Raw genomic sequence first — 26,628 nt, 5'->3', positions numbered from 1 at the left:
CCGTTGATCTTCCCAGGAAGCATGTCTTCCTCACTGTCGGCGTCGTTTTCTGCGGTCGAGCGGCCCATCGGTTTACTGTAAGGTTTGCTGACGTTGTATAGTGGTATGGTCCCTGGCGTCTTCGATCTCGTCATGAAGGTTAATGGTAGGATACGGCGGAACATCTTATCGAAGACCTTCCGCAGGGGCGGCAAACTTGCGATCAAGATACCGACTGAGAGCTCAGTCGCACTCCAAATCGTCAAATTAACGCCATCCCAGGTCGGGTCTTTGGTCTTCCTCAGCGCTCTCAGCTCGATGGTCTTGAAAATCGAACACACCGTGGCTCTGCAGCACAGGTCAGCTTGTTGTTTCAACACTTTGCTGAAGAACTCCCATCAAACCCAGCATGAAGACGACCCTCAAGCCCCACTGTGTCCGCTTTGCCAACTGGATGGTTGAAAGATACAAGATTGGCGCCACAACATACACGACATCCGTGGTGATGTTACTGACACCTTGCGCATAAGTCAGAACGGTATGACCTTTGTACCAGCAATAACCTTTCACAGCGCGGTTCCAGTTGGCTTTGAAAGGCACACAGTTCAACAAACCCATACATGGCAATATGCAGCTGAAGACTGTGACCATAAGAATTGAGGCCCAAACGATGAGTGTGTAGACCTTGGAAAACTTCAGAGCAAGCAGGTACGCGCAGATCGACCACTTGAGGACAGCAACTGCCATCAGGTTAATCACTTGTCCGACCCACACGTAATAGCTGTAACCAACGATATCGTCAGGTTTCTTGATCGAAGGGTCCGCGATGTGTCGACCCTGAGCGAAGTCGATGGTCTTAAAAGCGAAGTCCTATCGTTGTTACGTTCATTGTCTACATGGGCGGTCAGTATTACCTTCAGATGCGCGAAGTCAGATTTAAGCCCGCTAGGGTCAAGAGATAGTCGCAAAACAACAGCTTTCGCTTGTTCATGATCGCATACACGACCCTCCATATCGGCACCAAGGTACTCAGAATACCAATGCTGATGGTCGACCCCAAGATCTCGTACCTGCGATCCGGCCATTCTTGCTGCGCATCCGCCATTCTTGCTGCGCATCCGCCATCCTGGGCACTGGGTGAGGGGTCTGAGATGCCCAGAACGATCTCAAGCGTACACTGGGTCAAGGTGCAGAAAGGTTGAATGGACCCGAAATCCCAGAAGGATGGAGCGATGAGAGCGACAAAAGAAGTATCCTCTTCATAACAACGCCTTACGTATCCCTCTGGACGATTTCTGCAAGTAATCTACCCTGCAATATGCAGCCAAGAGGGCACGATGAGGTGCGGTTTCGCATAACCTCATCTTCTGTTCCCCTCGACTGGTTCTGAACCGTTGACCCCTGCGTACCTGCGTCCGAGAGAATCGCTGGTCATCAGTGTGACGGAAGTGTACTCCGGTACTGTCCACTGATAGACCTGGCGAGTCAAGACTCAGGGTTACCCTCAAGACGTTCTTGTCATGGACTGCGAACCAGTATTTTCTTCATTCAGTCAAGCCCACCGTAACCATGCACCTTTCGAACACTTGTTGAACGAACAGCTTCAGCAAAGTTCTATTCTATCCTACAGCTCAAGATAGGAGTCCGGTACACATCTTCGTATACTACCCAACCTCTCCGTAACCTACGCATGCACGACGAACCCATTCGAGCCATCATCACCGAACCACGAGGGTCTTCGGCACATTGATATCCCACACGAAGATCATGCCCGGATGTGGATTATCGATAGGAGGGAACACCAACGAAGGCACGTTCCGCGACTGACATGAAACTGCGGGCTGGAAAGTGATCGAGGTTTTCTCCGAAGACGCCATAGGGTCCGGGGACGGGGCCTCGATCGACCTTTAGATACGAGTAATGTTGATTCGTGGGGTAAAGTATACTGAGTTAACGAGGCCGCACTTAGGAACTGATCTCCCCGGACACACGAAGGATCTTCTTCCCTAGCATCCACAATCTCGAGAATTACCACCGGGCAACCAGGCCGTTTCCTTTATGAACGGTTCACACACAGCAAAACGCATGCAGTTACATTGTGCAACGAAAACGAAGCATCGCTCAACAGCGAAAGTACGGATATGTACACACATACAACGCAGCTGTCGGAACCTTTCTGATCCTTTGCCCTACGGCGTTGGGATCATGAGCATGGGGCGCCGCAACGGGCGGTAAGACCCTTGCAAGAGCTGTGCCGCGTAGCGGAGCATTGTCATACCATGCAATCTCGCAGTGCACGCATTCGAGCAGGCGTGGCTCCATGTTCTGCAGTTAGAATACACAGCCCATATTGGACTTTAGGAGACTTCGTCTCCCAGGCCAGTACCGAACCATGCGCCAATAGGGGATTGTTCGACCTCGTGGCAACCACATTTTCATAATGTCCGCGACGTCCGATATGGAAGTGGCTGCAATCGCAACTGCGACCTCTGTCATTCCTTCGTTTAGTGTGTAGTGCGTCTTGTTGGTGCTGAAGATGCGTTCATCCACTCGTTGCGCTGTTGCGCTTCAGCTTCTGGGCATGTCCGCCGCTCTCCGTAATAACACCCCGGTTGAGAATGAAACCAGGGTTTCAGACACATACGACTATGTCATTGTAGGAGGTGGAGTCACTGGGTTGATCGTTGCCAATCGCTTGACCGAGGACAAGAAGAGTGGGTTGCGATCGTCATACACCAGAATGATTTATACTAATACCTTTTGCTTCAGAGTCGGTTCTTGTCATCGAGGCAGGTGGCGCATATGACAACCCGAACATTCGCTTGCCATATGGCGCAACATACGCCTTGAACACATCCTTGCTGTGGACCGACTATGTCTGTCAACCTGAGCCTGCTCTTAACAACAAGACATGGGACACTCGCGTTGCTCAAGTATTAGGAGGTGGATCTATCGTCAACGGCATGATGTACGATCGTGGATCTGCTGCAGACTACGACGCATGGGAGGCTTTGGGTAACAAGGGCTGGGGTTGGAGTGGCCTCTACCCCTTCTTCAAAAAAGGTAACAACTGCAACCCACTTCGATAGACTAAAAGAACTAACCTTGGACGTAGAAACTGAGTTCATCCCTCCGCCCCAGGAGCTTGTCGATGAGTTCAACATCACCTGGGACGCTGCGGCGTACGGCACAGGTCCTTTGAAGCTCGGTATTGCCGACTTCCAGTACCCAGATATCAAGAGTTATTGGGCAGCTTTCGAGGGTCAGGGTGCGCGCAGACTTGTTGACGGTAACAATGGCGATAACGCTGGTGCGTCGTGGTACCCTAACACGATGAACCCTAAGACTGGTGAGAGGCAGCATGCTCGTCTGGCCTATTACGATACAGTCGCCAGCCGCTTGAACCTTCACACTCTGCTCGGGACTGTTGCAAACGAGCTTGTGTTCGACAACAACAGCAGCAAGAGGCTTGTTGCTCGTGGAGTCAAGGTCACCGACAAGAAGACGGGTGCGACTAAGACTGTCTACGCTAAGAGGGAGGTTATTCTTGCCACTGGTGCCGTCAATACCCCTAAACTCCTCCAACTTAGTGGTATCGGCCCCAAGTCCGTTCTTGAGGCTGCCGGCATCACGGTCAAGCTTGCGCACGACGGAGTTGGTTCCAACTTCCAGGACCACCCTTATACATACATGGGCTTCAACATCTCTAACATGAGCACACCTAACCCTGCCTTGCTTTCTATCGACCCAGCTTTCAACGCATCCGCCTGGGCAGAGTATAACGGCAACAAGACTGGACCTCTCACACAGGCTCGTGGCAACGCCCTTGCATTTATTCCCCTGCCGGAAGTCGCACCTGACAGCTACGCCAACATCTCTACTCAAGTCACCGCCCAAGCAAACGACGCTTATCTCCCAGCGATCTATAAGGGCAGCAAGAGGCTCCTCACCGGTGTCGCTGCCCAGCGTAAGGTTCTTGCTAGCCTCTACTCCAATTCCAAAGCAGGCATCGTCGAATTTGGCATCCCCGCCGCCGGCAATGGTCTCCTCGTCGCCCTTCAGAAGCCCCTATCTCGCGGAACCATCACCATCAACCCCACCAACCCCCAGGGCGTCCCTCTAATCCGCTACAACGCCATGATCAACCCTCTCGATAAATCTATACTCGCCGTTTGCGTGCGCTATATCCGCCAAGTCTGGGCCCGCTCTGAGATCGCGCAGTTCACCCCCGTTGAGACAAGCCCTGGCGCGCAGTACCAGACTGACGCCGAGATCATTGACCGAGTGGTCGAGCTCGGCACCCTCTGGCCGACACTGAGTCACCCGAGTGGTAGCTGCCCCATGATGCCTGAGGCTCTGGGTGGATGCGTGTCTGATGAGCTGCTGTTTTATGGTGTCGAGAAGTTGTCGGTTATTGATGCGTCGATTATTCCGCTTGTACCCAGTCAACATATTCAGAGTACGATGTATGCGGTTGGTGAGAAGGCTGGGTATATTATTAGCAATAGGCGCTAGATAAGGGAGAGCATGTGGTGGTGATGATTCTTGTATATGATCGGGCATATTGGACATATTAGCCATGCAATCGATATTATGCAGGTAGTGTAGAAACATACACAAGACGTTTGGTCTCATGATGTTGTCAAAACCCCTCGCTTCAACCTTGATGAATTTGTGATAATGATCCTTGTATATAGTTGGATGTCTTCTTGGCTTTGCAGAGACATCATGCAGACAATGTAAAAAGATACACATGTTTCCGTGGTTGGTAAGTCTCAGAAGCAACTGATATGAGAACGATAGTATGATGTAGTTAACAACTCCTATGACCTTGATGAGATTGTGGTTTGACTCTGAAGGCGAACACCCCAGGAAACATTGTCAGTGACAGTGCGAAATGTGATCAGGTCCAACCACGGAGAATTCAATATGCCGTGGGAAAATGAGCCAGAAGCCATACGACATCTCAAGCGATAGACGCAGTATAATTGAATATCGATATACAAAGAAGTTTGCAAACTACGAGAGAGATGTTTTCACGACCATCGTCGCGAATCTATACCTTCTATCGAAGAACAGCTCTCTAGTGACGGACAGACTCAACGTGAACATCACCCTGCTTCTCGTATTCAGAACCGATAGTGTCCTGTCCAACCTTGTCGGCATCGATGATTGCAACCTCGGCCTCGTCGCCGTCGAAGATCTTGGCAATCTCCTCGAGAGTGGGACCCTTGGTCTCGACGTAGAAGAAGACGACGAAGATGAGTTCAAGGAAAATCCAGACCTTGTGAAGATTAGCATTTGCTCTTGAGATACTTCATGTAGAGTTCTGCGTACAGCGTAGATGGTGTAAAACTTCCAGGTTGGATGGAGGTACTCGAAACCGTAGGGGTTGACGTATTGGTTGATAGTCAGGGCGACCTGAATGAACAAGTTCATGATCATGAGACCCTTAGCACGGATCTTGAAGGGCAAGATCTCGACAGTGTAGGCGACGAGCAGACCAGACCAGGCCAGCGCGTAGGCGACAGAGAAGATCCAAATCATAGCAATTACAGCTTGACCAGCAGCCTTGCTCTGCTTGGCTTCCTGCTGCGACGAGCAAATTGTCCAGATGATGAAGGTACCGCACATGGAAGCAGTAGCGGCAATGAAGAGCGGACGGCGACCGACCCTATCGCAGAGAAGAGCGCAGGAGACGGAGACGATGAGCGAGAGGATAGTAAGACCACCATTGAGACCGAGCTGAGTGTCGCCGTCGGTGATACCAATGGACTTGTAGACATCAGTAGCGTAGTAGGAGACGAGACCGTTGCCGGACCACTGCGAGAAGAGACCCAGAGATGCGAGGAGCATGAGCCTGTACCTGTTGCCACGGGTCTTGAAGAAGTCGAGATAAGAGGAGGTCTTCTTGTACTGAAACTCGAGGCGAAGAGTCTCCTTGATCTCGGCATATTCAAACTGGACAGTGGGGTTGTTGATATCGCCGTTGGCGTGGTACTTGCCGAGGATAGCAAGAGCCTCCTCATTCCTCTCCTTCGAGATCAACCAACGGGGAGACTCAGGAATGAACCAGATGAAAGCCAGCTGGACGACGGAGGGGAAAGCCTGGGTAAGGGCGGGAATGCGCCAGCACCAGTCGTTGTCGATGCGCTTGGTACCGAAAGTCAACCAGGTACAGACGATAGCACCAACGTTCCACAGACAGTTGTAGACGGCGGTAACACGAGCACGGTGTTGAGGGTGGCAAAGCTCGGTAAGCAGCAGGGGAGATGAAAGCTGGGCAAGCGAGTTGCCGAAACCCATCAAGAAACGTCCTCCCATGAAGTAGTCGAGGTTCTTTGCGGCAGCCTGGATAGCAGCTCCAACGATCATGATAAAACATCCGGCAGCGATAGCAGACTTGCGACCGAAGTGGTCAGCAACGAAGGGAGCGACTGGGAGCGAGGCGATGGAACCGATCGAGTAGAGAGCTGTCAGGAGACCAAGAGTTGATTCCTTGGGATCGTGGAAGTAGTTGGTCCAGTGGTCGAGGATACGCAGGTTGTTCAACATGGATCTACCTTGAGTTAGAATAGGGTGTCAATCTCATGGTAGGTGCTACACACCCATCGTAACCAGTAGTCGCAGAAGCGATACAGATAATGAAGGCCCAGAAGTACAGTTTCCTGAGACCAGGGTCGGACTTCCAGTCAACTCGTGCCAGATGGGGAGCCTCAGCCTGAGCGACCTCGAGGTCCGCAGACTTGTTCGCAACAGCGCCCATCTTGGGCTTGAACTTGTTCAACACCATGATGATCGATCGTTGTCCGAGTAAACGAAGGTGAGATGTTCGGTCAGGACTGAGGGATCAGACTCCACAGCAGGTGGGTATGTAAGTTGTCGACGTCCCAGGAGTGGGCCGGTTGCAGCTGAGCCTGGGTCATTTGACAATGTTGGGATGCTTCATATATGTTCCACCTCATGCTAGCATTAACGCGAGGCGATCCTTAGCCCCATTGTAACGGCTAGGCGAACCGGTTAAATCTGCAATACAACCGTGTGGCTCCAGCACTCTGCGCGGCAGAGTGATCATTTTAGGTAAAGTCTGCGGTAGAACCACCAAAGAGGCGTATAGTTGATTACTTGGCTTGATGGCCCAAGGCGCGTTCCTTACGTTTTGTTCGCGGTGGTACCGTCGTCACGTCGGTCTTGTGGTACGACAAGCCGGCCACATTGTTAAAGATGTTGTTCATTCGTTGAAGCTGATTTATTGATTGATCGAGGCATTGAGGCTTATTGCTTGTCAGGCCGGCTGTTCAGGTACGAAAGCCTCCTCCCGAGAACTCGCAAGCGCGCAAGGCTTCCAGAAGGGCAGTCTCCTGGTGAAGGATAACGAGATACGGCTGAATACTTTAGCCAGGGTGCATCCCCAGACCGAGGATGGTGGCTAGCGTTACCCCAGGAAGGTGTGTGGACACCACTGAGACCGGCGAATATTCAGGCGCGGTTGGTGGAAGATGTGGGATCCACTCTTCCCCAGAATGTTGGCTAGCTTCTGCCGAAAGTGGGGCGTTGGCAGCCAGACGCTACGACAACGCGTGCCCAGCTTCAGCAGCTCATCCTTTGAGCGCATACATATCACACGATGCTGCACTTTGCCAATCGACCCACAAAACGGCTGCCCGATCTGGCGTCGTACGATAGTACCCTTTCTTCGCTGACGGTCGTGCCCGCCGCTATGTGCCTAACAATGCCTGAATGTTTATTCGGTCGATGTCCATGACAAGTACCAGCATTGCCCATGGGGTTCGAATTCTCCACAGGTTTGAACGGATCGCAACATTGCAACCGATATATCCACGTGCATGGGTTTATGCATGATCAGCGCCACCCTGGCTGCTTCCAGTCAGCTTTTCAGACTTTCAGCCTCTTTGCTGACCACAGACGGGTGGCTGGTCGGACAAGATTTCTTGATTCCACCGTGCTCTGGGCATTGACGCGGCTTAAACTAACATTCTTCAGTCCATCGACATTACCCGGTAGCAACCCACATTTCCCGGACGTCAAATGTTTCTGTTTGCAAGTATTCATTGCATTTCAGCTCGAGTTCTGGAGCGGGTCTCCAATTAGACATACTATCGATTTGACAGCTTGCTGATGCATGCATTGATTCGGTAACGCTTATGTGCCTGGTTAAGGGCAAGGGTGCGGCACGTAAACGCACGTGGCACCATCGCATGTGTGGATACCATTTTGATCAGTAACATGATCAAGCATGGCTCCGATATTTGGAAGATATGTACGTGAGGTATCCGCCACCGCGTGTGGTCATACCAATGATAGGCACCCGGTGGCTAAAAAAAAGTGTCCAGTCTGCTTCGAAAACACGACCATCAGCAAGTGCGGCGCGGGATGTTCACTGCTCATCGATCATTAGCATACGCTTGTACGTTCTTTGATGTCCACTCTCCAATAGTGCTAAGGGTTGTATCTGGCTCTTCATTACGATATGCTCGTCTCTTCGCACAGATCCTGCTGCACAAATTTACCCTTCCAGTCTGATCAGCAACAACCCTCCTCATTCACCTCAAAGCTTACTCATGAGCCTAAGGTGAGAAGCCCACGCCGCATAGTTGGTGTTCCGGATACAATGGCACACGCGGCATGGTCGAACTTCGGTGATCGATAGCAGCTACTGGGCGATGTCTTCCAACCGCAGGCTATGGAGGGGTCGCCACTTAGCTACCTTGACGCTGCAAGTAGCTTGCCACTGTGGAGGTAGGTTTTGTGTGTGGAGATGATCCAACCGGTTCGGTTCTGATGGCTTGTTGACTCGGGACTACTGACTGGCCAAAGCATCTGTTGGTGGCAACGACAAGGCCCAGAGACCATTCACGATCTCCGCACGGCACCTCTGCAATTCGTTCAGTAGTGACTGCCGCCGGGGGACCTTCAGCTCGTCAAGCACTGGCAATGGGCCGTCTGGATGCCTCAATCCCTCGTCTACTTTACTGTGAGTCTGGACCATCGAAAGTTGGCTCTTCCGACTGACGCTCGAGACTGCACTTCCCATCACCTGCTCAGTCGGTGGCAATCGCTGCTGAAGCTCGAGATTCCCTCGACATTGACAGACAACTCCACTCGCTTCTTATCATGGCTACAAACCGATGCATCTAGCCAGTCCTCCACGGAGGGGACAACCAGCAGCAGGCCTGTCCGAACCCGATTAGCTCTGGAACAAAGAGTACCGGCGTAGCTGATCTCAACATAGCTGCAGATTCTCAACCGCGAGGTAAGTCGTGCATATTGGCACCCGTCATCCGACCATAATTTGACATGCGCACAATACGACTGACTTCGAACCAGATTCGCAGGATACCTTGTGGGAGACTTGGAGCAACAATGGCCTTCGGCGCTGTGTACATGCGAGAATCCTTCGTGGAAGCATCAGAGCATGTGCAATGCTGAAAATATAGGATCTCATGCATCGAACGCATCATGGCCATCCGATATACGAACATATGCCAACAAGACAGCTGCCCGGTTGTATTGCCAGCCCAAAACTTTTAGATATGCCAATGAACTATGACTTGACTACGACACCGCTGTCCACACTACTATCCACACCATCAGAAAACGTGTTAAGATCGCCGGCGTCTTCATTAGAACCGTCATCACTCCCGCCAGCCAATTCATCATGTTCATCTGAGTCGTCCTCATCTTCACCAGACTCCACACCACCCTCATCGCTACCATCCTCCTCGCCCTGCCTCTCCCTCAACTGCGCTTTCAACCCATCCAGCACAACGCCCAACCTCGACTTCAGATCCACGTTCCACACCTTGCTGATCTGGCTCTCCATCTCCTCGATCTTCGTCCGCAACTCCTGTGCAGCCCTATCCTTCTCATCCTCCTCCTCATCGTCTTCGTCAAAGCTGCGTGGCCCATCCTCAGCCTCAACACCACCACCAAACGCCCTCGCAAATTCCTTCGCCATCTTATGATTTGAGATAGCAAACAAAACATTCTCCAGATTCGGCCACGTCTCGTTCACAGCCATTTTGCCCTTCTTCCCACCCACAGTCAACGTGCCAGAAAGAACACGGTTCCAAGCCTCAGCAACATCCACAACCGGATTTCCATACGCGCCACACCCCCACGCCCCAAGCACCAGCTTCTTCACACCCTTCGCCTCCGCAATCCTCAACACTGCACGCATCTTCCGCTCCGCAACATCCCGATCCCTCTTCCCCAACCTCTTCATCTCATCCTCCTCCCCTTCCAGATCAGGGAAGCGTAACATCCCCGCGCTGATCACATCAACGTAGTACCTCTCCCCGGCACCCAATTCGCCGTGGCTGTCGCCGAGGGGCCCAGGGGTGCGAAAAACGAGTACATCGGGCGTGTAGATCCCGCCGTATTCAGGTAGGCGGTAGAAAGGTTCTTTGAGGGAGGGTAGGAGGGTGGTGCGCGCGCAGAGGAATTCTTCTTGACTCGTTGCGCCAGCGAGCACGCCGCCGCCGGGGCGTAACGGGGAGGCCATATTCAGTATACAGACATTTGAGGATTTCTTCGTTGGCTTGTTGGATATTGATGAGAGTATTTGGGCGGCGGTAAGACTGTCTGTTGTGACAACTTTGATTGTGCGTTGCTTTGGCGATGCTGGATCTGCAGCCGGTACGTGGAGTGTAGAGGTTGACAGGTCTTCATCAATCGAATCATTTCGTCTTTTCCCGCTCTTCTTAACTTTGATCTTTGGTGGTGCTGTGTCTTCATCGTCAAATTCGTGGCCACTTTTTGCTTTCCGTCGTCCTTGACCTTTGCGCTTGACGTACGCCACATCTTCGCCACCTTCATCTAGCTTTTTGACTTCGTTGCTTGACGCTGGGCCCGGATCAACAATCAGCCCACTACCATCGGCACCTCGTCTTGCTCTCGCGTTTGAAGCTAGTATCGCTGGTACGACTTTGTTGATAATGTGACGTGCTTGCTTTGCGCGGATGTCTTTGCGGATTGCAGGAGGTGCAAGGCCTTGTGATTTCTCTGTACGTCCCATGCTTGGAGGGCTTGAATGGCACCGATGAGTTAGATGGTATCTTGAAGGTCGCAAACAATCGTTGGTGTTGGTTTTATAGGGTTGGAATACCATGATGGGCGATGCTATGGTAATTGGGTCAGATAAGGCAGGTTTAGGCGGGTGGAACTCAAAAGGGCCGTGCACTTTCACCAACGATATGGCAGGTGAATTCTATCAGAAGATTTGTTCACCGTAACTATAACTGTCTGACGGCCAAAGCGCCTCACGCTTTAGAATTTACTACACTTCACGAAACAGAATGAGCAAAGGTCCAGATAGCCTAGGTCTCCAGCATCTTTTTCAAGTGGATGAAAACACTAAAGCAAAAAACATACAACAGCGGGTATTTGCTAGTGGTCACCCACCTAACTACTAATCCGCCGGTACGTTGCTTAAATAGGGCTGAGCGAACGGGAAGCCTTGTTTTCAACGTCCTATGATCGTATGTGAAGGAAAAAATGTATCTTACAAAATATATTGCAAAACTAATATGACTGCAGCAGTCATGAAGACGCGTCCATCATCTGCAGCCAGTAGGGAGAGGCAATAAACTTTGCATATTTCATTGGATACTCTCTCTCAAATAACTAAAAGCCATCCAGAAGTATAGATTTCTTCTTTGTATAGCCATTAGTAGCAGCACTAACTGTAAAGAACCCAAGCACTGTTTAAACTCGTCCCCTTTGTCCATTATTAGCAGGATTTAAATAACGGAGACCCTAAAACAGTGCCTTGACAGACTACAGATCAGACGGGAGAACTTGCTGTCTCCTGGTCCTTAATTCTACCGTATCTGGTGTTTCATAGCGCTCAAAACAGACGACAGAAGACACAAATTTGCACCCCGTTGCACACACTAGTGGCGCGGGATCTAGAGGCTAATTGTAGTAGTCACGGATCCCGATGTCCGACCATCACGTGCTGCCAGTGCCACGCCAAGAGAAGACAAAACGTGTGGAGCACTGCCCCTCAGCTCAACTTTCTCAAATCACACTCTCTATACCAGTTTGTCGTGCTTGGTCCTCAGGATAACCCAAGGATCTATTGTTACGATACGCACGCAGCTCTCTTAATACAAGTACTGGCTGTATCTATGCCCTCTAAAGGATTGTGCGCTATCCTTCCCAGCATGCCTAGCTCGTCCAGAGCTTACGATAGTGTGGAATGCTATCTTCAGGAACGAAGACTGGCAAGGGAGCGACAGCGCAAAAGACACAAAATAGTATTGATTGGATGTCACGGGTATATACTGTTCAGCTTCCAGAGGTGATTGAAGATGTGAAGGTCAAGCAGCATGACATCTGAGTGCAAGAGTTTGGGGCAACTTACCAAGATACGGAAGCGGTATCGATCGAAGACACGCGCACGCTACGCCAATCACACATTGATCTTGCTGGTCATCTTCTTACAATTCTGAGACATTCGGAAGACAAGGGCATGATCGAGGAGCTAGGGAGTGTTGTGGATGAAATTCAGGATCACGCAACAACCCTGTCAAGTATCTACGCCTATCGCACAAGGGACAGCGACGCACAGGACGAAACCTATCGCCCTTTGAAAAAGCGGCGGACCCGACAGATGTAAAGTCAAATTGCTCAGACATGTTCAGGAAATGTTAATCTTTGATGTTACGCAAACAACTTGAGTGTGACAAACGCCGTTGAGTGATGCTTCAGTCGCCGTGAGTTCAAGGAAAGAGTGAGCAATGTCCTTACGTTTGGCGCCGGAGAATGGAACACTCAGCTTACCCTAAAATTAGGATGCTACACGAGAGTGAATTTGTATCAGCAAGTGCATGACCAGTGAAAGACAATGGGTGGGGTATGTCCGCATCTCGGGTGGTGTTAACTTTACACGATGACCACAGATCAAGCCCTGAAAGATCTGAGAACAGTCGTCCTCCCTGTTCAGGCAGCTAAGAACAATACAAAGCTCCCCGTGCAGGAATGTGGCAGGCACCAACACATAGTATATACAGGAAGCCACCCTAATTGCATAGGAAACTAAAACGAGAGAAAGCTTCCTGTACAGGAATATGGTAGTCATCGGCACATAGCATATACAGGAAGTCAAACTACACAGAAGACTAAAAACGGGAAGAAGGCTGCCTGTACAGGAGGATAACAGGCACCGATATGTTCCGAAGACAGGTAATAATCCTATGCCAGAGACTGAAAACGGGTACATAGCTACCTGTGCAGGAACAAGGTAGGCACCGATGTGACCGAAGCGTCGTCGGAAAGCCGCTAATGGATCTCGAAGTTTTTGTGATGCCTCGAATTGATATTGTGATGAGTTCATCCTCATGTTTGACTCGAAAACATACTCTCTTCTTGAATAGTAGCAGGCTCCTTGGTATTTGATCGACGCATCTGATGGGGTTCCCTTGGGTCAAGAACCAATATGAGATATCCAGTAGCCGGGCGTAGAAATAGCGGAGGCCCTCGGCCCGCAAGTCAGCACGGCAGTAAATATGGCTAGGGCATTGTAATTCGCCAGCTTAAGTGTTAGAGGCCCGTCCAGCTCAAAATAGAACATAGAAGCCATGATAGAATCAACAACCGCGGTGATGCTACCTTCATCCTGTTCTACTGTTTTGGAGACAATGTTCTTCGTCTCTGGAATCTTCAACGCATTGTCTAGGCCAGGCTTGGGCCCATGGAACTGAATATTGAGGCGATGATAGCGTGAGCGAGACTCAGAGTTAATGTAACGGTTGTAGCCTTTCTGCGCATTCAACCAATGCTTCCCAGTCTCAATTATACGGAGCAAAAATCGGCTTGTAATGCTTGAATTATCTTCTGAGGGGTTACCGGTCTCGACGACCTCTGATAGAGTCCCAGTGCCAAGGGAGAGAGCGAAATCTGGGTCATCAGGTTTGTTGGGCTAGACAAACCTCGTTTCCCATTCTGCGATGTCTGAAGGACAGTTGTGGAGTAACCCTCCGTCCTGGAATACACCTATCTTGCCAACCTTCTGAGGTTTGAAAACCCTAACAAATAGTTATTTGGGCCTTTCCCAGAAGCGTCGGTAGATACCAAGGAGCTGCTCTGGGCTCAGTAAATAGACGGTGAGACAAATGTGCACTCTAGCAAACCTGCCGTTTCGACAACCACATCTAACACGCCGAGTCCCTAGTATCTTAGCCGCCTTCACGTAGTGTGCTTGAGTATCCACTCATCCTCTGCCAACTCCCTGGCACAGCTGCGCTTTTCCGGTTCCCACTGCAGCATCTTCCGCATGAAGCGTAGGAAACAATCCCTGTCTTCTCCCTCGAGAGATGTTTCCCTGTGCTCGAGCGGTATCGATTCTGGAATGGGGATCCCCGCGCAGAGGTCGCCTTCAAATGCGTCGTTAGAGGAAAACAAATGCCTCCGAGTAGCACGCAACTCACCAGCAACGGAAAAAAACTTGCTCCTCAAGTTCGCCTGGGCAAGAAGGCTCGGCGGCGGAGGTCCAAGGAGGGCTATCATCTCAGCAAGATGGGCCCGGCCCCGGTACGTCTCGAGTTCCGGACCGAGGCCGGTAAATAGGTGCTCGCCCTCGAAGGCGTCCCAGATCTGCGAGTGGAAAGAAAGGGATCAGTTAGAGGGCACTCATGCAAGCCATTGACACTCACCATGCACCCCACGTTCCATATGTCGACGCTATACGTCCATGGGATATCCAAGATGACTTCTGGTGCTCGATAGACGTTGGGCTGGATATCTTCCCGGCGCTCAGCCCCGTCGTCCAGTAGCACGGCGGAACCGAGGTCACACAGCACAGGCGCATCGAAGTCCTGCGGTATGCTAAGCTCACGGGACAGGTAGATGATTCTGCCGTCGAGCTCCTTCCTCGGGCAAGGCTCGTTGAATTCCTCTTGTTCAAAGGCTCTTAGCACGGACTCGTCCGCTCCGAGCAGCACGTTGGCCTCCTTGATGTCAGTATGTGCGACATGGCACTCTTCATGCAGAAAGTCCAAAGCCTGGAAAAGGCGCTTAAGCACAAAGGCCATAACCGGCTCCGGTAACCCCTGCACAGGATCACGATGTCTGAAATCGAGTATGCTCTCCCAGAGTGGCGGGTGCACGAGGCACCGATGCCTCCCATTGGGGCCGTCGATGTCAAATGAGTCGAGCAGCAAGCGAACGGCACTGCGGCCCGGGTGGTCCTTCGAGGAATTCTCGATGCGCTTGTAAACGTTGAGCTCGTTTATCCTGCTCAATCCCTATGGACTTTGAATCGATGAAGAGCTTGAGAGCGACGTGCCGACATTTGCTAAAAACGATGGTTGAGCGGGCAGGCACTATGCAAAGAAGAAGAATACGACCCACCTCAGATCCCGTGCTAGCCACACGGTTGAGGTGGCTCCAAACCCCAGCTTGCTCACCACCTGGTAACGGGCACGGAAGACTCCGCCAATCCGGACAGGATAGTATCGAGACGCGACGCAGTCTGGAAGGGTCTCCTCATCGACTTCCTTGTCTGTGGGTATGGGGACGAAACCCTCGCTGGAGAAGGCAAGCGGCTTCCACGAACGGCTGAAAAGCGGCCTCAACGAGCGGCTGAAAAGCGACATAGCTATTACTATTGCTCTAGGCGTCCTGATATCAAAGGATGGTATGGCGGTTGTTGTAAGGGTAGACAGCGGAGGCAGATTGTCACGTGGAAGCTCAAACAGGAAAGAAGATACAGCCGCTGGAGGTCAATAATCTTTACAAACATGCTGACCGCCAAAAACGCTATACTCTTAAGCGCGTTGTATACACGCGATTATTGTCCATGGCCTTTGGCTATTCAACTCGTATCAAGGATCGTAGCCAAAGTGGTTTCAGAGTTGAGCAAGAGTGAGGAGTTACAAAGTCTCTGACCGACGATGCCTGAACAAGCGAGCGGGTAACGTTCCCATTTAGCGGGTAAATTGATACTTTTCCTCAAACCTGCCAAATCGGGCAATTTGCTAGTTGGGTATGTTACGCTTTGTTTATCCTCACTCCCGACCCCCAAGCTCTCACTGTGTCTGGTCTTTCGCTGTCTCTTCGGCACGCCGATCACTCCGTCGTTTGCAATACCAGTAGAACATGAACACACATGTCGTCGTAGGAATGGTTAGAGCGAACCACAGCCATATACTTTCGATCGAGTTGAATAACTCGACATTGTCCATGAATGGCATAGAAAGCAAAGCCTGTTGTTCGTCAGCTTTCTGGAATCTGCTTAATGTTTGAAGTGGCATACGGCGATAGTTGCACCCGGTAAGAAGAACATTGTGACGACGGCGATCTGGAATAGGAGTAAGTAGTTGATAATCGTGATCATAAGAGGTTCTAGTACTGTCTTCATGGAAAGACTGTCTTTTCGCGTCTCCTCAGTTAAACGTTGTGAAGTCTCTGTGTCTGTCTGGATAGCCTGTAGGACCACGTTAAGGGCTCGCGTGTTCGAGATCTGCATACGGTTGAACAACTGTATCGCGTTAGCTGGACTACGATAGTTTTGAAGTGGTTGCTGCAGCGCACTAAAGCTAGTATGTTACTCAGCTTCTTCTCGAGCTCCTGACAAAAGTCGTTCGTTGCTTTGACTTGCGATGCTGTCTGCGCTAACCCTAGTGTGAATCTTCGATCCCCAGTGTCTGAAGCGCCATGTTTTTCCTTAAAGAGCTGGAAGATATTTGCAATGGTCGCTTCGAGGGAATTCAATTCGGACCGATAACGTTGGAGATGAGCTGCGATACAATGCAAAGCTCGATCAAGCTTAGCATAGAAATGTGTCGATTCATTGTCACTGTCGAGCTGTTCTTGCAGGCCCTCTTCCTGCTCACTGTCAGCGATAGTTGTGGTTGTATCCGCATGTTCTCTTACGTATGCGATCAATTGATCGTAGACACTGCTCATGACATTGGCCCACCAACGCGATACACTAGTGAGATACACCAAGTGAAGGAAGTACGGTGACAGTTTCTGTCCATTGTTCGCAGAATGTGCGATCGCTCCAGCCACGCGCTTCTGTGGTTCCTCTACAACTTTGGCCCAACGACCCTGCACAAAATTAAACACTACGAAGTTTGAGTTGCCAGTTGCCGAGTCATGATTTGCATATATTGCTATGCAGAAACCTCTAACGTCAACTTCCATATCGGGCAGATGGACGTAGTGGTATGGATTCATCTGGTTGCTATTCGAAGCACTTGCAACATGACCGCTCCGTTGATCGGTGCATGCAAATTGTACCCGGACAGGTAAAAGGTACCAGTGGCCATAGCTGTCTGAGCCTGGTACTGTGGATATTTGATGATGTCCATGGCCGTGTGGTAGATAGTGAGTGGACAATGCATCTACAAATGATGCAGGGATGTTGAAAGCCTGGACTAGTTGTTTGAAAGACGCTGGGGAGATGCGAAGTTTGTTAGCATTTGGTGGAGCTTCTGCGGCGCGATCCCGGACGATAAACTTGTTGACGAAACTACATATGACGCTCAGTTCCGGATACTATCGCTCTATGCCATGCATACTTACAAGAAATTCCAGGAATCGTGAGCTGATGCCAGGTTCTGCTGTACTCGTAAGTAACAAGCATGCATACGAGTGTCTTAAGTATTCGGCGTTGACAACTCACCTTCAGACACCTCTCCAACTGTTCCGCGCCCAATGTTGCTTCATTCTGAATTTGGCTATTCACTTTGCAATGGAAATTTTGTACCACAGTCTCGTTACACAGGAATGAAGATACAAAGCCGTGAAACAATTTCTCGGTTGCGCTCAAAAGCTCTCTGGTAGTTGATTTAGCTTCTCATAATACCAATGGATGACGGCCGGGTCAGGTAAGGCCAACATACAGCTCCGGTTGCATCCCGTCCAAAGTCCGTAGCCATGCCATGTGATGGTAACTTAGGTCAGGAAGTGAGGCGGAGCACCCAGTATTTGATGGATAAGAAGGCTATGGCTCCAGCATCACAGGGTGCATTCAAAAGTGCCATGTGTGCTGCGCAGCCTTCCCAACTTGCAGTACGGAAATCAGCCCCAGCGTGCAGCGCCACTGCGGAGGCTGAGTAGTGCTTCCCCACTGGAGGCGGGCATGTCATAGATTGTCCGTATCATTGACCCAAGTGAACCCTTATATGCTCGCAAGATCCATCAATATTTGTCGATAGCAACATGTCGAAAGCTCGGTTCAAAAGAGAGCACTCAGTTCTCAAGCCTGAGTGGATTCTCGGCGGGGCGCAAGGTGGGGCGCCTTCCTCACGGACAATTGCGTCGCCGTCGATAGCAGAACAGCAAACAACAATAAACAGTACTCAAAACACGAGCAACAGCACTGTAGATTCACTGCCATCGATTCGAGAAGCTCGGTCTGCGCTGCCCGTTACCCAAAACGCGAAGTCACGATACTCAAAAACACATTCGTCTGCCTGGATCATGGACTCCACACACGAGGAGATGGAGGCAAAAAGCGCCAATGCGTCCAGATCGAAGCTACACTCATCACCCCACAAGGTTGTGGGCAACACCGCGTTCATGAATGGCCCTTCGAAGAATATGTCGATTACCTCCATGGATACACCTCCAGCGCCCACTCGAGCTCACTTCAGAGCGAAAGATGTACCTCGTCATCTTAGAAGACGATATTCTGTGAGCTCCCAAAGTCAAAGCAGTGGCGCCGACGCTCCCGCGCGAATGCCCATCAATACCTCGAACTACACACCGACGGTATCACCAGACATATTGGATCGAAGCTAAGCCACAGAGCTGAGTTGCAGTGCCATGGTTGGTTTAAGTATATGGCACGGCTAGCAGCTGCTGATTGGTTTGAATCAGAGAAGGCAACGAGGCTGAGGCACCCTTTAGGCACACTTACATCGTTTGCATGCAGGAGGCCTGCAACAAAGGCTGAGCACTGTAAGTGCTCAGCCTTTGTTGCAGTGCCATGGTTAATTTAAGTGTATGGCACAGCTAGCAGCTGCTGACTGGCTTGAATCGGAGAAAGGCAACGAGGCTGAGGCACCCTTTAGGCACACTTACATCATTTGCATGCAAGCCTGCGACGGATGGCGCACTCACAGTGCTCAGCCTTTGTTGCAATTAGCTGATAACCTGCACCGCGCGAAATGTAACGACTCCAAACCACAATATCTTCCACTCGTCCCAAGCCAAAGACATGGTTGATCCAGCGACGAAATCCAAAGATAAGCCTCACCCACTTTCCCTGAAGAGGCTCAGAACTGGAAATAGTTCTCGTAAGCATAGTTTCACAATCCGCGACAGCGTGCGCGCTGACGTTGCAAGAAAGATATCAGTTTGAGGTCAATGCCTGCCAAATGGCCTTGGAGCAAGAGCTCACCAACCACGATGGGTTCCGGATGCCCGACCCCCAACTCAAATGGCAAAGCTCCTATGCACGATTCCTTTCCGGGACCCGCAAAAGATGCTACACGGCATAGCAGCGAGACCAGCAGCCTCGCACCCAGCGCCCCGAATACTGTATTATCAAGGGTGATCGTATCCCACAATGTTATGGACAAGTCATCGCCCGCAGATGCAGCACCTCTAGCTTTAACAGGCTCGCCGGCTTCAGCATCTGAGGAGTCAGCGCAAGAACCAAGCAGTCTCGGTCACCACCTCTTAGGGCGCAATAGCGCGGTTAGCAGCCTTGTACCCCATGCTCCAAACGCAGTTTCGCCACGAGTGAGTGCGTTCAAAAGCCCTGTGAACGAACCATCGCTCACAAATATAACACACCAAGCTAAAAGAGGGTCGCCTCCTGGAACCCAAGAATCTGCGCAACAACCAAGCAGATCGGAACACCATAATAGTGGGACTATCACTTTGTCAGACGTAGACTTGACATTCGCAGTCGATTGCTCCGGTAGCACCAACGGAGACGTCCTCAGAGAAGAGAAGAGCGCGATCTATGGTATCTCTAAGCTGCTTTCGCATGAAGCGCAAGCTAGAGTGGTGATTCTACCTTGGAATGATGAAGCCGAGGAAGCGCTATCACTTGAAGAAGTTGAGGACATGTACTCCTCCGGCGGGACAGACCCTACAGTCCTTCTCCGGGACAGACATTATCGTCAAGCCCTACGCAACTCCTCTTTGTGGGTGCTCGTAACAGACGGCTATATCAGCGACGATTTGGTCAGAGAGTTCTCTAATACTTTGGGCGAAGCCGGCTTGCATGGCACAGCTTCAATTGTCATATGCGTAGGCAGGGCCCCAATCCGTCCACTTGATGGCAACATTTCCGTCGGCAAGTCGGTTTTTGCTACAGTCCCTGACTGTTTATTTCTGTACCACGACATTCGGGTACGACAAGTGTATATGCTTCAATGCAAGGGTCGTTTCCGATCACTTTTACCTGATCCAAACAGCTCGATCGTCTTGGACGATGACACAAATTGGAAGGACCTGCCCAAAATGGACTATGAGACTCTTCGCAATTTTGCTGTACCCCGAAAACGAAATCTCTCCATGGACACTGTCGTCTTGACCAGCGGCAGTACATTCAGTCTTAGCGACGTCTACAACGACACTCTCGAAAGCTCGCTCACGAATGAGATATTGAGTAACGATGATGATCTGAAAACGTTGTTGATGACAGCATCGACAAGAGGGCGTAAGGATGATGTAAAGCGATGGATATCCAAGAAACAATTAAATGCAAGCGATCCAGTATGGGCCCCAAGAAACGACATCGAGCACCGTGCCTTCAGGTGTATAGAAAAGATGGTCCATTCGTCTAGGGATTTTATCAACGAGAATGTAGCCAACCTAAAGGACGAATTGCGATCGGCACATGAAAAAAATTGGAGCCAATTTGCCACCACGATGATTGCCGAGAAGCAAGAGGCTGAACTACGTACCATTGTGATTGCGGATGCTACTGCTCGTCTTCGATTGGATGATGATACACCATCTACTCCGGGTACATTGGGCCCAGTCTCTCCCTCTATATCGGGTCCAAGATACACAGAATCACACGTTGAAGACTATGACCCCTTCGTTGTTGTATCAGAAACCAAATGTAATCGGCGCTCGAGGACGCGCCACAATCGTAACCCACCGGACCCTGGTGTATTGTTCACGCAAGGTTATAAGTACTTGGGGCACATCAACAGCGGCGAGAACAGTGCGAGCGAGCATTTTGAAGGTACATGCTCCCTCTGCACAAGATCTGGTCAGGTGATGGCCTTGGTATTGAAAAGACCGGAAGACGAGGAGCTTACTCCGAATTATCCTACGCCAGGGCAACATGCAAAGCACATATTCCCTTTTGTGCTTGGGAACTATCCGGATGTTGACATCGTGTCACAAGAAATCTACTGCGAGGCGTGCACCGTTTACCTCAAACTTCATGGGCAATCACCTAAAGCTGCATGTATTGTTGGAGCCTTGCCTTTGGTACAGACACATGGCCATCTACATCGTTTCAATCTACAGTCTTGGACTGAAACATTGATTAGCGTGTTTGGAGGGCGTTTCCACGAGGATATTGTTATCTCAGTCTTTCTTGCGGTACTCTACAATACTCTTGATGATCTCACCGCGGTCGATTCAGGAGAGAATACGCATCTTACCCGAGCGTTGAGATGGGCGTGCCGCAACCTGTTGCAATCTCTCATAGTTTGTCGCGATACGACCACGACCCCGCTTGGGCAGAGTCCCGCTCAGGGCTCCAGGTCGTCCGCTCCATTGGCAGACACCATTCCAAGGCTTCTCAAAGATGCGATGAACGGCAACGGTCCCTACTCAAAATATCCTCTTGACGGCTTTCTAGTCCTTATCTTGGCCGCCCGAGACGTCGACAATGAAAATTGCGAACGTGGGACTCTACGATGCGTAGTCTGGCTCCGGCTGATGACGCACATAGTCGAAGAACATTTCGCTTTGATGGGCACCGCCAGTAGAGAAGGGGCAAAGAACCTCCTGGCTCAGATTGTATACACGAAGGCTTCGGGTGTGCAACAAGCAAACATGCACCAACCCCCCAAAACAAGGAAACCGTCCGTTCCAATAACCGCGCTGGAGGGCACGCATCTTCTGTCCAGCACCGATCTACAGACATTTCAACGCCTGGGGACTCTCTTCACATACATTGGCACCAAATGTTGCCCAGCGCTTGCTGTGTTACTGCATTACCTACTTGAGTACTCCCCCATGTGTAAAACTTCAGGAGAGTGTTTCACGTTGCTTAAGAAGGAGGCGAAGCTGAGGAAGCTGTTCTGTGCACCTGAGGATGTAGATCCATCAAGGGCGACAGCCCTCATAGCGGACCTCGACTCGTCGCTGCAAGGGTAACGGCTTTTGCGATCGTAGTCATGTCTTGGCAGGTTGTCTTCATCTCTGCTGAAGTACGGCCGCCATATGCTAGAATGTCTCACTGGCGGCATTCCGCTCGAAGCTTTGATTCAAACATCAAGTGTTCAACGCATCTAAATACATCATAGTACATCCAACGTTACGTACCCCATTGCCACCGCATGAATCGTAGGAGATTGTATAATTCCAACGCACAGAAGCACATCTCAATGAGCCCTTCAGTGAGAAATGTAGGGTCATGACGTGGAGGCTCTCTTGCGAAACAACCGGTCGCCAGGTTTGCAAAAGCATGAATACATCGACAGCTTGTTGTCGGTACTCTGCCGGTATCTTGGTGAGCATACGATTGTAGAGCTCATACAGATCGCCCGGTAACAGTTGAAGAACTCTTCTCAAGCTGTCCATAGTCCCACCGTCATCAAGAACCTCCTTAAAAAGCTTGACGACAAGTTTGACCCAGATGAATACACTACAAGTCTTGGCTTTGATCTCTGCGACAAGTTCATCATATTCTGCCCGGTTGTCCTTGCGGTGCCAGACGATAATATCATGAGAGACTATGCGACCTTGTACAAAGACTTTCATATCCCAAGTAGTCAACTCTTCCAGCCGCAAAACAGGACAGCCTCGGAAAGTTATAAGGGCTTCGTTGATTTTTCTACTAGATATCATGGTTTTGACGTTCGGAGTCGATAAAGAGCGAAGAAACTGGGATGAATCAGTGTGGTCTCCGTCTAACCCGTCAATTCCATCGATGAAGATGGTCAACTTCAGAAATGAACCTGCTAAGACGATGACATCGTCCCACGCCTTTTTCATCTCGACGTACTTCGGTTCATTGATGTCTTGGGTCTAATGATGGTAGAAGGCAGGAAAGATAGCCGGGATGAGCTCTGGGTATTCTTTCAGGATTGAGAAGATCAGAGCTCTCAGCAAACCTACGCAACTTTCTTGCAAAGTTGTCCCGAGATTGTACAAGAAGAGCTGATTGACAGAGAGCTCGCTGTGGTCTCTTGCTGCCCACTCCTGTACGTAGGATTGGGTCTTAAGGCGGGAAGCGATGTACTTCATCAGGGTCGATTTACCGCTTCCGGCCTTGCCACAGACGAAACAAGGTGTCAATGTCTCGTAACCAAGATACGAGACAAGATTATCTCAGTTCTCTCGTGGTTTCGGTCCTACCAGGATCCAATCGAAGGTAGCTTTGTACGAGTTCTTGACTTCCTCCTGTCTCCAGGCCATCTGCCGGAAATTGAGCCAACCAAGTATGTTATTCTCCCTGGTCTGCGGCAAGTCATTTTGTACTGAATGAGCTGGCGAAGAGTTTCATCGATTGCTTTCAAGCTTTGCTCAATATGCAACTACCCAGAAAGTACTCTGTCATTGATGAAGCGAAGGTGTTCCAGTACGACTTCATGTTTTGCATCTTCATTGCTTCTGAGCGCTGACATAACTGCAGAATTCAAGGTTCCGCGGATGGCATTCAGCTTTGAAGTAAATTTTTCAATCTTTGAACTCTCGATCTGCTATTTGATAGCCACGGCTGCAGCCCTAAACATGCTCTTTGACCATTTTGTTGGGTTGACAGTGTCTAGGTAAAGGAGAAATTCAGAAGTAGCAGTTTTGCAGCTCAAAGCAACGTCTGCGAGATTCTGTCGGCGCGACGTCAGTGGATGCAATGACTCTTATAGCATCTTTCCTAACTTGATCTTCCTTCTGTTACCGGCTTAGCTTACGCTCCCCACTTCTCACATTCTAGATACATAACGTGAGGCATACAGCTCAGCTCCACTGTGCTACACTGACCAAAAAGGTACAGTACTGCTGTAGATAGCAGGAACTGGGAGCTGAACAGTATATACCCGTGACACATAAATAGCTCCCCTCCTTCATAGCTATTCAATCAACTCAGTTCCTCATGTTTCCCACACGCTATATGCAACACCTTCCGAAGCTTAGTACCGCCGCTTCTGTCGAGATTCGAAAGAAGACACACATGAATAACGTCCGTCCCTACGTGCCAGGACGCACGGTGTAACGGGACAGGTTCGCACTCTGGACCTTCGCCATCTTTTGTTCACATGTTTACAGACCTGTGATTAACCTGTGACGTTCTTCAGCCATCTCTCCTCCAGCCCGTCAGCCTCCCGCGACGATTGCTGCCATGCTAGCCCTGCTGTCAATTGTTTTGTCAACGCCGTCAATCAATCCTTCGTTAATACTCCCCTGTCCATTCGCGATCTGAAGTATCTCTGTCAGAATTAGAGAGTCTAATAGAAAGCGAAGTTCACAAAGATCGTATACTTGGGCTCTAGAAGCTCCTTGAACTAAGTCTAGCAGTTTCGCTAGTCAGGAGCAAAGTTCGCAAAAAGCGGCCCAGCAGATTGGGTTACTGTAGCTTCGCTTGCCATGCGGGGGCCTGCATTACCTAGTGCTTCCGAGCTTTGCTTAAAGCATGACTTCAACAGACACGCTTCAGACTGTTGAAGCGGTTAAGAAGGGTTGTATTGGTGATACATTCTTCCAAGAGACCAATACGTATTTGAGTGAACCACTCAAGGAAGAGCTTGATCTGGTACATCGTAGGTGCTTCTGTAAAATGTTGCTCAGCCATCGACTTCTCTAGGATGTTTTCTGAGAAGCTTTGCATTTAGTCAGCAACCTCTTCGCTCATAGCGGTGCACTATGAGACTTACTACGACCATTGCTCCATCGTGAACTTGTAGGAGTCATGGCTAGATTTAATCAAGGCTCTTTTGATATCTTCAGAGCTGAGAGGTTGTGACGCAATCTCTTGTCAAGCACGCTTCTTAAATCCTCAAGATTAATGAGCCTGGCCGCTTTACGCATGTTTTTGGACAAGTCTATGAAGGAAGAGGTGTTGCGTCTATATTTGCACATTGATTGTTGTGGAGAGGGCGCGGAGAGCAAGCAGTAGGGAATGTACGACCGTGGGAAGGTGCGCACCAGCGGAATATCATAGTCAACAACATGGCGTTGTCGGCGGTCGGTGTGCCGTCAAGGTCACAGACCAGAATCCTGTCTCCAGTTTGGTGTTCATGCAATGAAGAAAGAGAGCAACTAGATCTGGATTAAGCCTAACCTGGTAGAGGGCGTGGTTATCGAAAACAGGAAGGCGCATAACGGCCTTCTTGAAACGGTGCCATGACAGACGGCGGATCGCATGGGAGAACTTGTTTTCAACGTCCTATGGTCATGTGCTAAGGAAGTCAAACAATTGCATACCTATACCCGGTTGTCTAAGCAGTATATCCCATATCAGCTATGCCAGCCATGGCCTCTCCAACATAACATCTTGTAGTGCGCATGTTGTATGGCACTGTACTTAGCGTACCTCGCCCGACGGCATCCGTACATTCCCTATCTTCTGAGGTTCCATCATCCTCATTACACATCACAGGAACGCCGCCGCAGCCGCCGCCGCCATAACACCAAACTCCGCCCTAACAAACGGCATCCCAGTCGGCACACTCGCCCCGCCTGACGAACTACTCGTCGTCTGCCTGGCACTGATAACGCCCCTAACAATACTAAACTGATCCTGCACCTGCAATTCCTTAAACGCCCTCGCCCCACTCGGGAGCGCCGAATACCAACTCGGCACGCCGAAAAATGTCTGCGTCGTCGTGCTCTCAGTAACAGCAGCCGGTATCGAATAATTGGAGGCTGTGGCGACGAAGGCAGCGATCTCGGATGCGGCGGAGGATTGGGAGGATTTGTAGGGCGCGCCGAGAGAGGAGGTGAAGCGGTTGTAGGCAAAGTTCGCGTTGAGGAAGACGGATGTTGTCCATGCGGCAGCCTGGGGGGTGTTAGTGGGAGGAATGAGAGGGGAAGAGGGGGGATATACGTCTGATGGGTTTGCGAACGAGGGGATGGCGGTGGTGGGGATAGGGGGTTCTGTGTACACCATAAAGTCCGCAGACGCGACGTTGATGCCTGCCGCGGCAGCGAGGCAGAGGAGTCCGGTCTTCAGGTACATCGTGGGCGATTGTGGTGCGTTGCTGTGCGCGAAGTAGCGGTTGTATGTACTTGGACGCAATCCACAGAAGGTGAATGGCAGGTTAATGTGTTACAAGCGAGCAACAGTTGTCTGAGGTCAAGGTACAGTCAAGGATATCGAAACCGCTTGGCTCCTCCTCGCCGCCTTTCGTATCTGATGATTAATGGTGGTCATCCTTGCTGATCGCGTCACGGCGTTCGCTCCTGTTGAAGTCGGCTGAGGCTATGCTTGGGGAAAGTCTGTGCACGCGCTAGGGAGTCCGCATTTCACTCCATATC

At 50.5% G+C, this 26,628-nt stretch overlaps 12 protein-coding genes across 12 annotated transcripts; 6 read left to right on the top strand and 6 right to left on the bottom strand.

The window, feature by feature from the left end:
• Positions 1-100: 100 nt before the first annotated feature.
• BU25DRAFT_469124 (uncharacterized protein) lies at positions 101-1,084 on the bottom strand (the record flags this gene model as incomplete). The annotated part of the gene is made up of 3 exons (XM_033710748.1): positions 894-1,084; positions 384-834; positions 101-343 (listed from the first exon to the last, which is right to left on the bottom strand). Coding segments are annotated over exons 1-3 (865 nt in total), but the record flags the coding sequence as incomplete, so codon positions are not given.
• Positions 1,085-2,515: 1,431 nt separating this feature from the next.
• On the top strand, positions 2,516-4,515 carry BU25DRAFT_469119 (GMC oxidoreductase; the record flags this gene model as incomplete). The annotated part of the gene is made up of 3 exons (XM_033710747.1): positions 2,516-2,693; positions 2,749-3,042; positions 3,095-4,515. The coding sequence occupies 3 exons, from the start codon at positions 2,516-2,518 to the stop codon at positions 4,492-4,494; spliced, it is 1,872 nt and encodes a 623-aa protein (XP_033561566.1). The 3' UTR covers positions 4,495-4,515.
• Positions 4,516-5,062: 547 nt separating this feature from the next.
• Positions 5,063-6,772, bottom strand: BU25DRAFT_341773 (general substrate transporter; the record flags this gene model as incomplete). The annotated part of the gene is made up of 3 exons (XM_033702879.1): positions 5,063-5,263; positions 5,317-6,538; positions 6,588-6,772. 3 exons carry the CDS (start codon positions 6,770-6,772, stop codon positions 5,063-5,065), a joined length of 1,608 nt encoding a protein of 535 aa, XP_033561565.1.
• A 1,614-nt stretch (positions 6,773-8,386) lies between these two features.
• On the top strand, positions 8,387-9,378 carry BU25DRAFT_62295 (uncharacterized protein). The gene is made up of 5 exons (XM_033711971.1): positions 8,387-8,407; positions 8,573-8,739; positions 8,818-8,974; positions 9,021-9,253; positions 9,328-9,378. Exons 2-4 carry the CDS (start codon positions 8,664-8,666, stop codon positions 9,136-9,138), a joined length of 351 nt encoding a protein of 116 aa, XP_033561564.1. The 5' UTR covers positions 8,387-8,407; positions 8,573-8,663; the 3' UTR covers positions 9,139-9,253; positions 9,328-9,378.
• A 135-nt stretch (positions 9,379-9,513) lies between these two features.
• Positions 9,514-11,052, bottom strand: BU25DRAFT_410972 (uncharacterized protein). The gene has a single exon (XM_033706434.1). The coding sequence runs from the start codon at positions 11,015-11,017 to the stop codon at positions 9,545-9,547; it is 1,473 nt and encodes a 490-aa protein (XP_033561563.1). The 5' UTR covers positions 11,018-11,052; the 3' UTR covers positions 9,514-9,544.
• A 976-nt stretch (positions 11,053-12,028) lies between these two features.
• Positions 12,029-12,376, top strand: BU25DRAFT_62280 (uncharacterized protein). Its single transcript, XM_033711970.1, has one exon. The coding sequence runs from the start codon at positions 12,132-12,134 to the stop codon at positions 12,306-12,308; it is 177 nt and encodes a 58-aa protein (XP_033561562.1). The 5' UTR covers positions 12,029-12,131; the 3' UTR covers positions 12,309-12,376.
• Positions 12,377-14,190: 1,814 nt separating this feature from the next.
• BU25DRAFT_431537 (kinase-like protein) lies at positions 14,191-15,599 on the bottom strand (the record flags this gene model as incomplete). Its single annotated transcript, XM_033708663.1, has 3 exons — positions 14,191-14,598; positions 14,658-15,212; positions 15,348-15,599. 3 exons carry the CDS (start codon positions 15,597-15,599, stop codon positions 14,191-14,193), a joined length of 1,215 nt encoding a protein of 404 aa, XP_033561561.1.
• Positions 15,600-16,237: 638 nt separating this feature from the next.
• Positions 16,238-17,593, bottom strand: BU25DRAFT_431536 (uncharacterized protein; the record flags this gene model as incomplete). Its single annotated transcript, XM_033708662.1, has 5 exons — positions 16,238-16,303; positions 16,355-16,465; positions 16,507-16,830; positions 16,879-17,438; positions 17,533-17,593. 5 exons carry the CDS (start codon positions 17,591-17,593, stop codon positions 16,238-16,240), a joined length of 1,122 nt encoding a protein of 373 aa, XP_033561560.1.
• Positions 17,594-17,918: 325 nt separating this feature from the next.
• BU25DRAFT_62036 (uncharacterized protein) lies at positions 17,919-19,036 on the top strand. Its single transcript, XM_033711969.1, has one exon. The coding sequence runs from the start codon at positions 18,172-18,174 to the stop codon at positions 18,751-18,753; it is 582 nt and encodes a 193-aa protein (XP_033561559.1). The 5' UTR covers positions 17,919-18,171; the 3' UTR covers positions 18,754-19,036.
• A 326-nt stretch (positions 19,037-19,362) lies between these two features.
• On the top strand, positions 19,363-22,308 carry BU25DRAFT_421797 (uncharacterized protein; the record flags this gene model as incomplete). The annotated part of the gene is made up of 1 exon (XM_033708113.1): positions 19,363-22,308. One exon carries the CDS (start codon positions 19,363-19,365, stop codon positions 22,306-22,308), a length of 2,946 nt encoding a protein of 981 aa, XP_033561558.1.
• A 1,084-nt stretch (positions 22,309-23,392) lies between these two features.
• On the top strand, positions 23,393-24,256 carry BU25DRAFT_62005 (uncharacterized protein). The gene has a single exon (XM_033711968.1). It carries the CDS (start codon positions 23,638-23,640, stop codon positions 23,926-23,928), a length of 291 nt encoding a protein of 96 aa, XP_033561557.1. The 5' UTR covers positions 23,393-23,637; the 3' UTR covers positions 23,929-24,256.
• Positions 24,257-25,406: 1,150 nt separating this feature from the next.
• Positions 25,407-26,572, bottom strand: BU25DRAFT_410969 (uncharacterized protein). The gene is made up of 2 exons (XM_033706433.1): positions 26,198-26,572; positions 25,407-26,149 (listed from the first exon to the last, which is right to left on the bottom strand). The coding sequence occupies exons 1-2, from the start codon at positions 26,327-26,329 to the stop codon at positions 25,745-25,747; spliced, it is 537 nt and encodes a 178-aa protein (XP_033561556.1). The 5' UTR covers positions 26,330-26,572; the 3' UTR covers positions 25,407-25,744.
• Between the last annotated feature and the right edge of the window lie 56 nt (positions 26,573-26,628).

Source organism: Macroventuria anomochaeta (assembly GCF_010093625.1).
Source record: "Macroventuria anomochaeta strain CBS 525.71 unplaced genomic scaffold BU25scaffold_17, whole genome shotgun sequence".
Taxonomy (NCBI): domain Eukaryota; kingdom Fungi; phylum Ascomycota; class Dothideomycetes; order Pleosporales; family Didymellaceae; genus Macroventuria; species Macroventuria anomochaeta.
The sequence above is the reverse complement of the archived record's forward strand: the minus strand, read 5'-3'. Positions and strand labels throughout refer to the sequence as shown.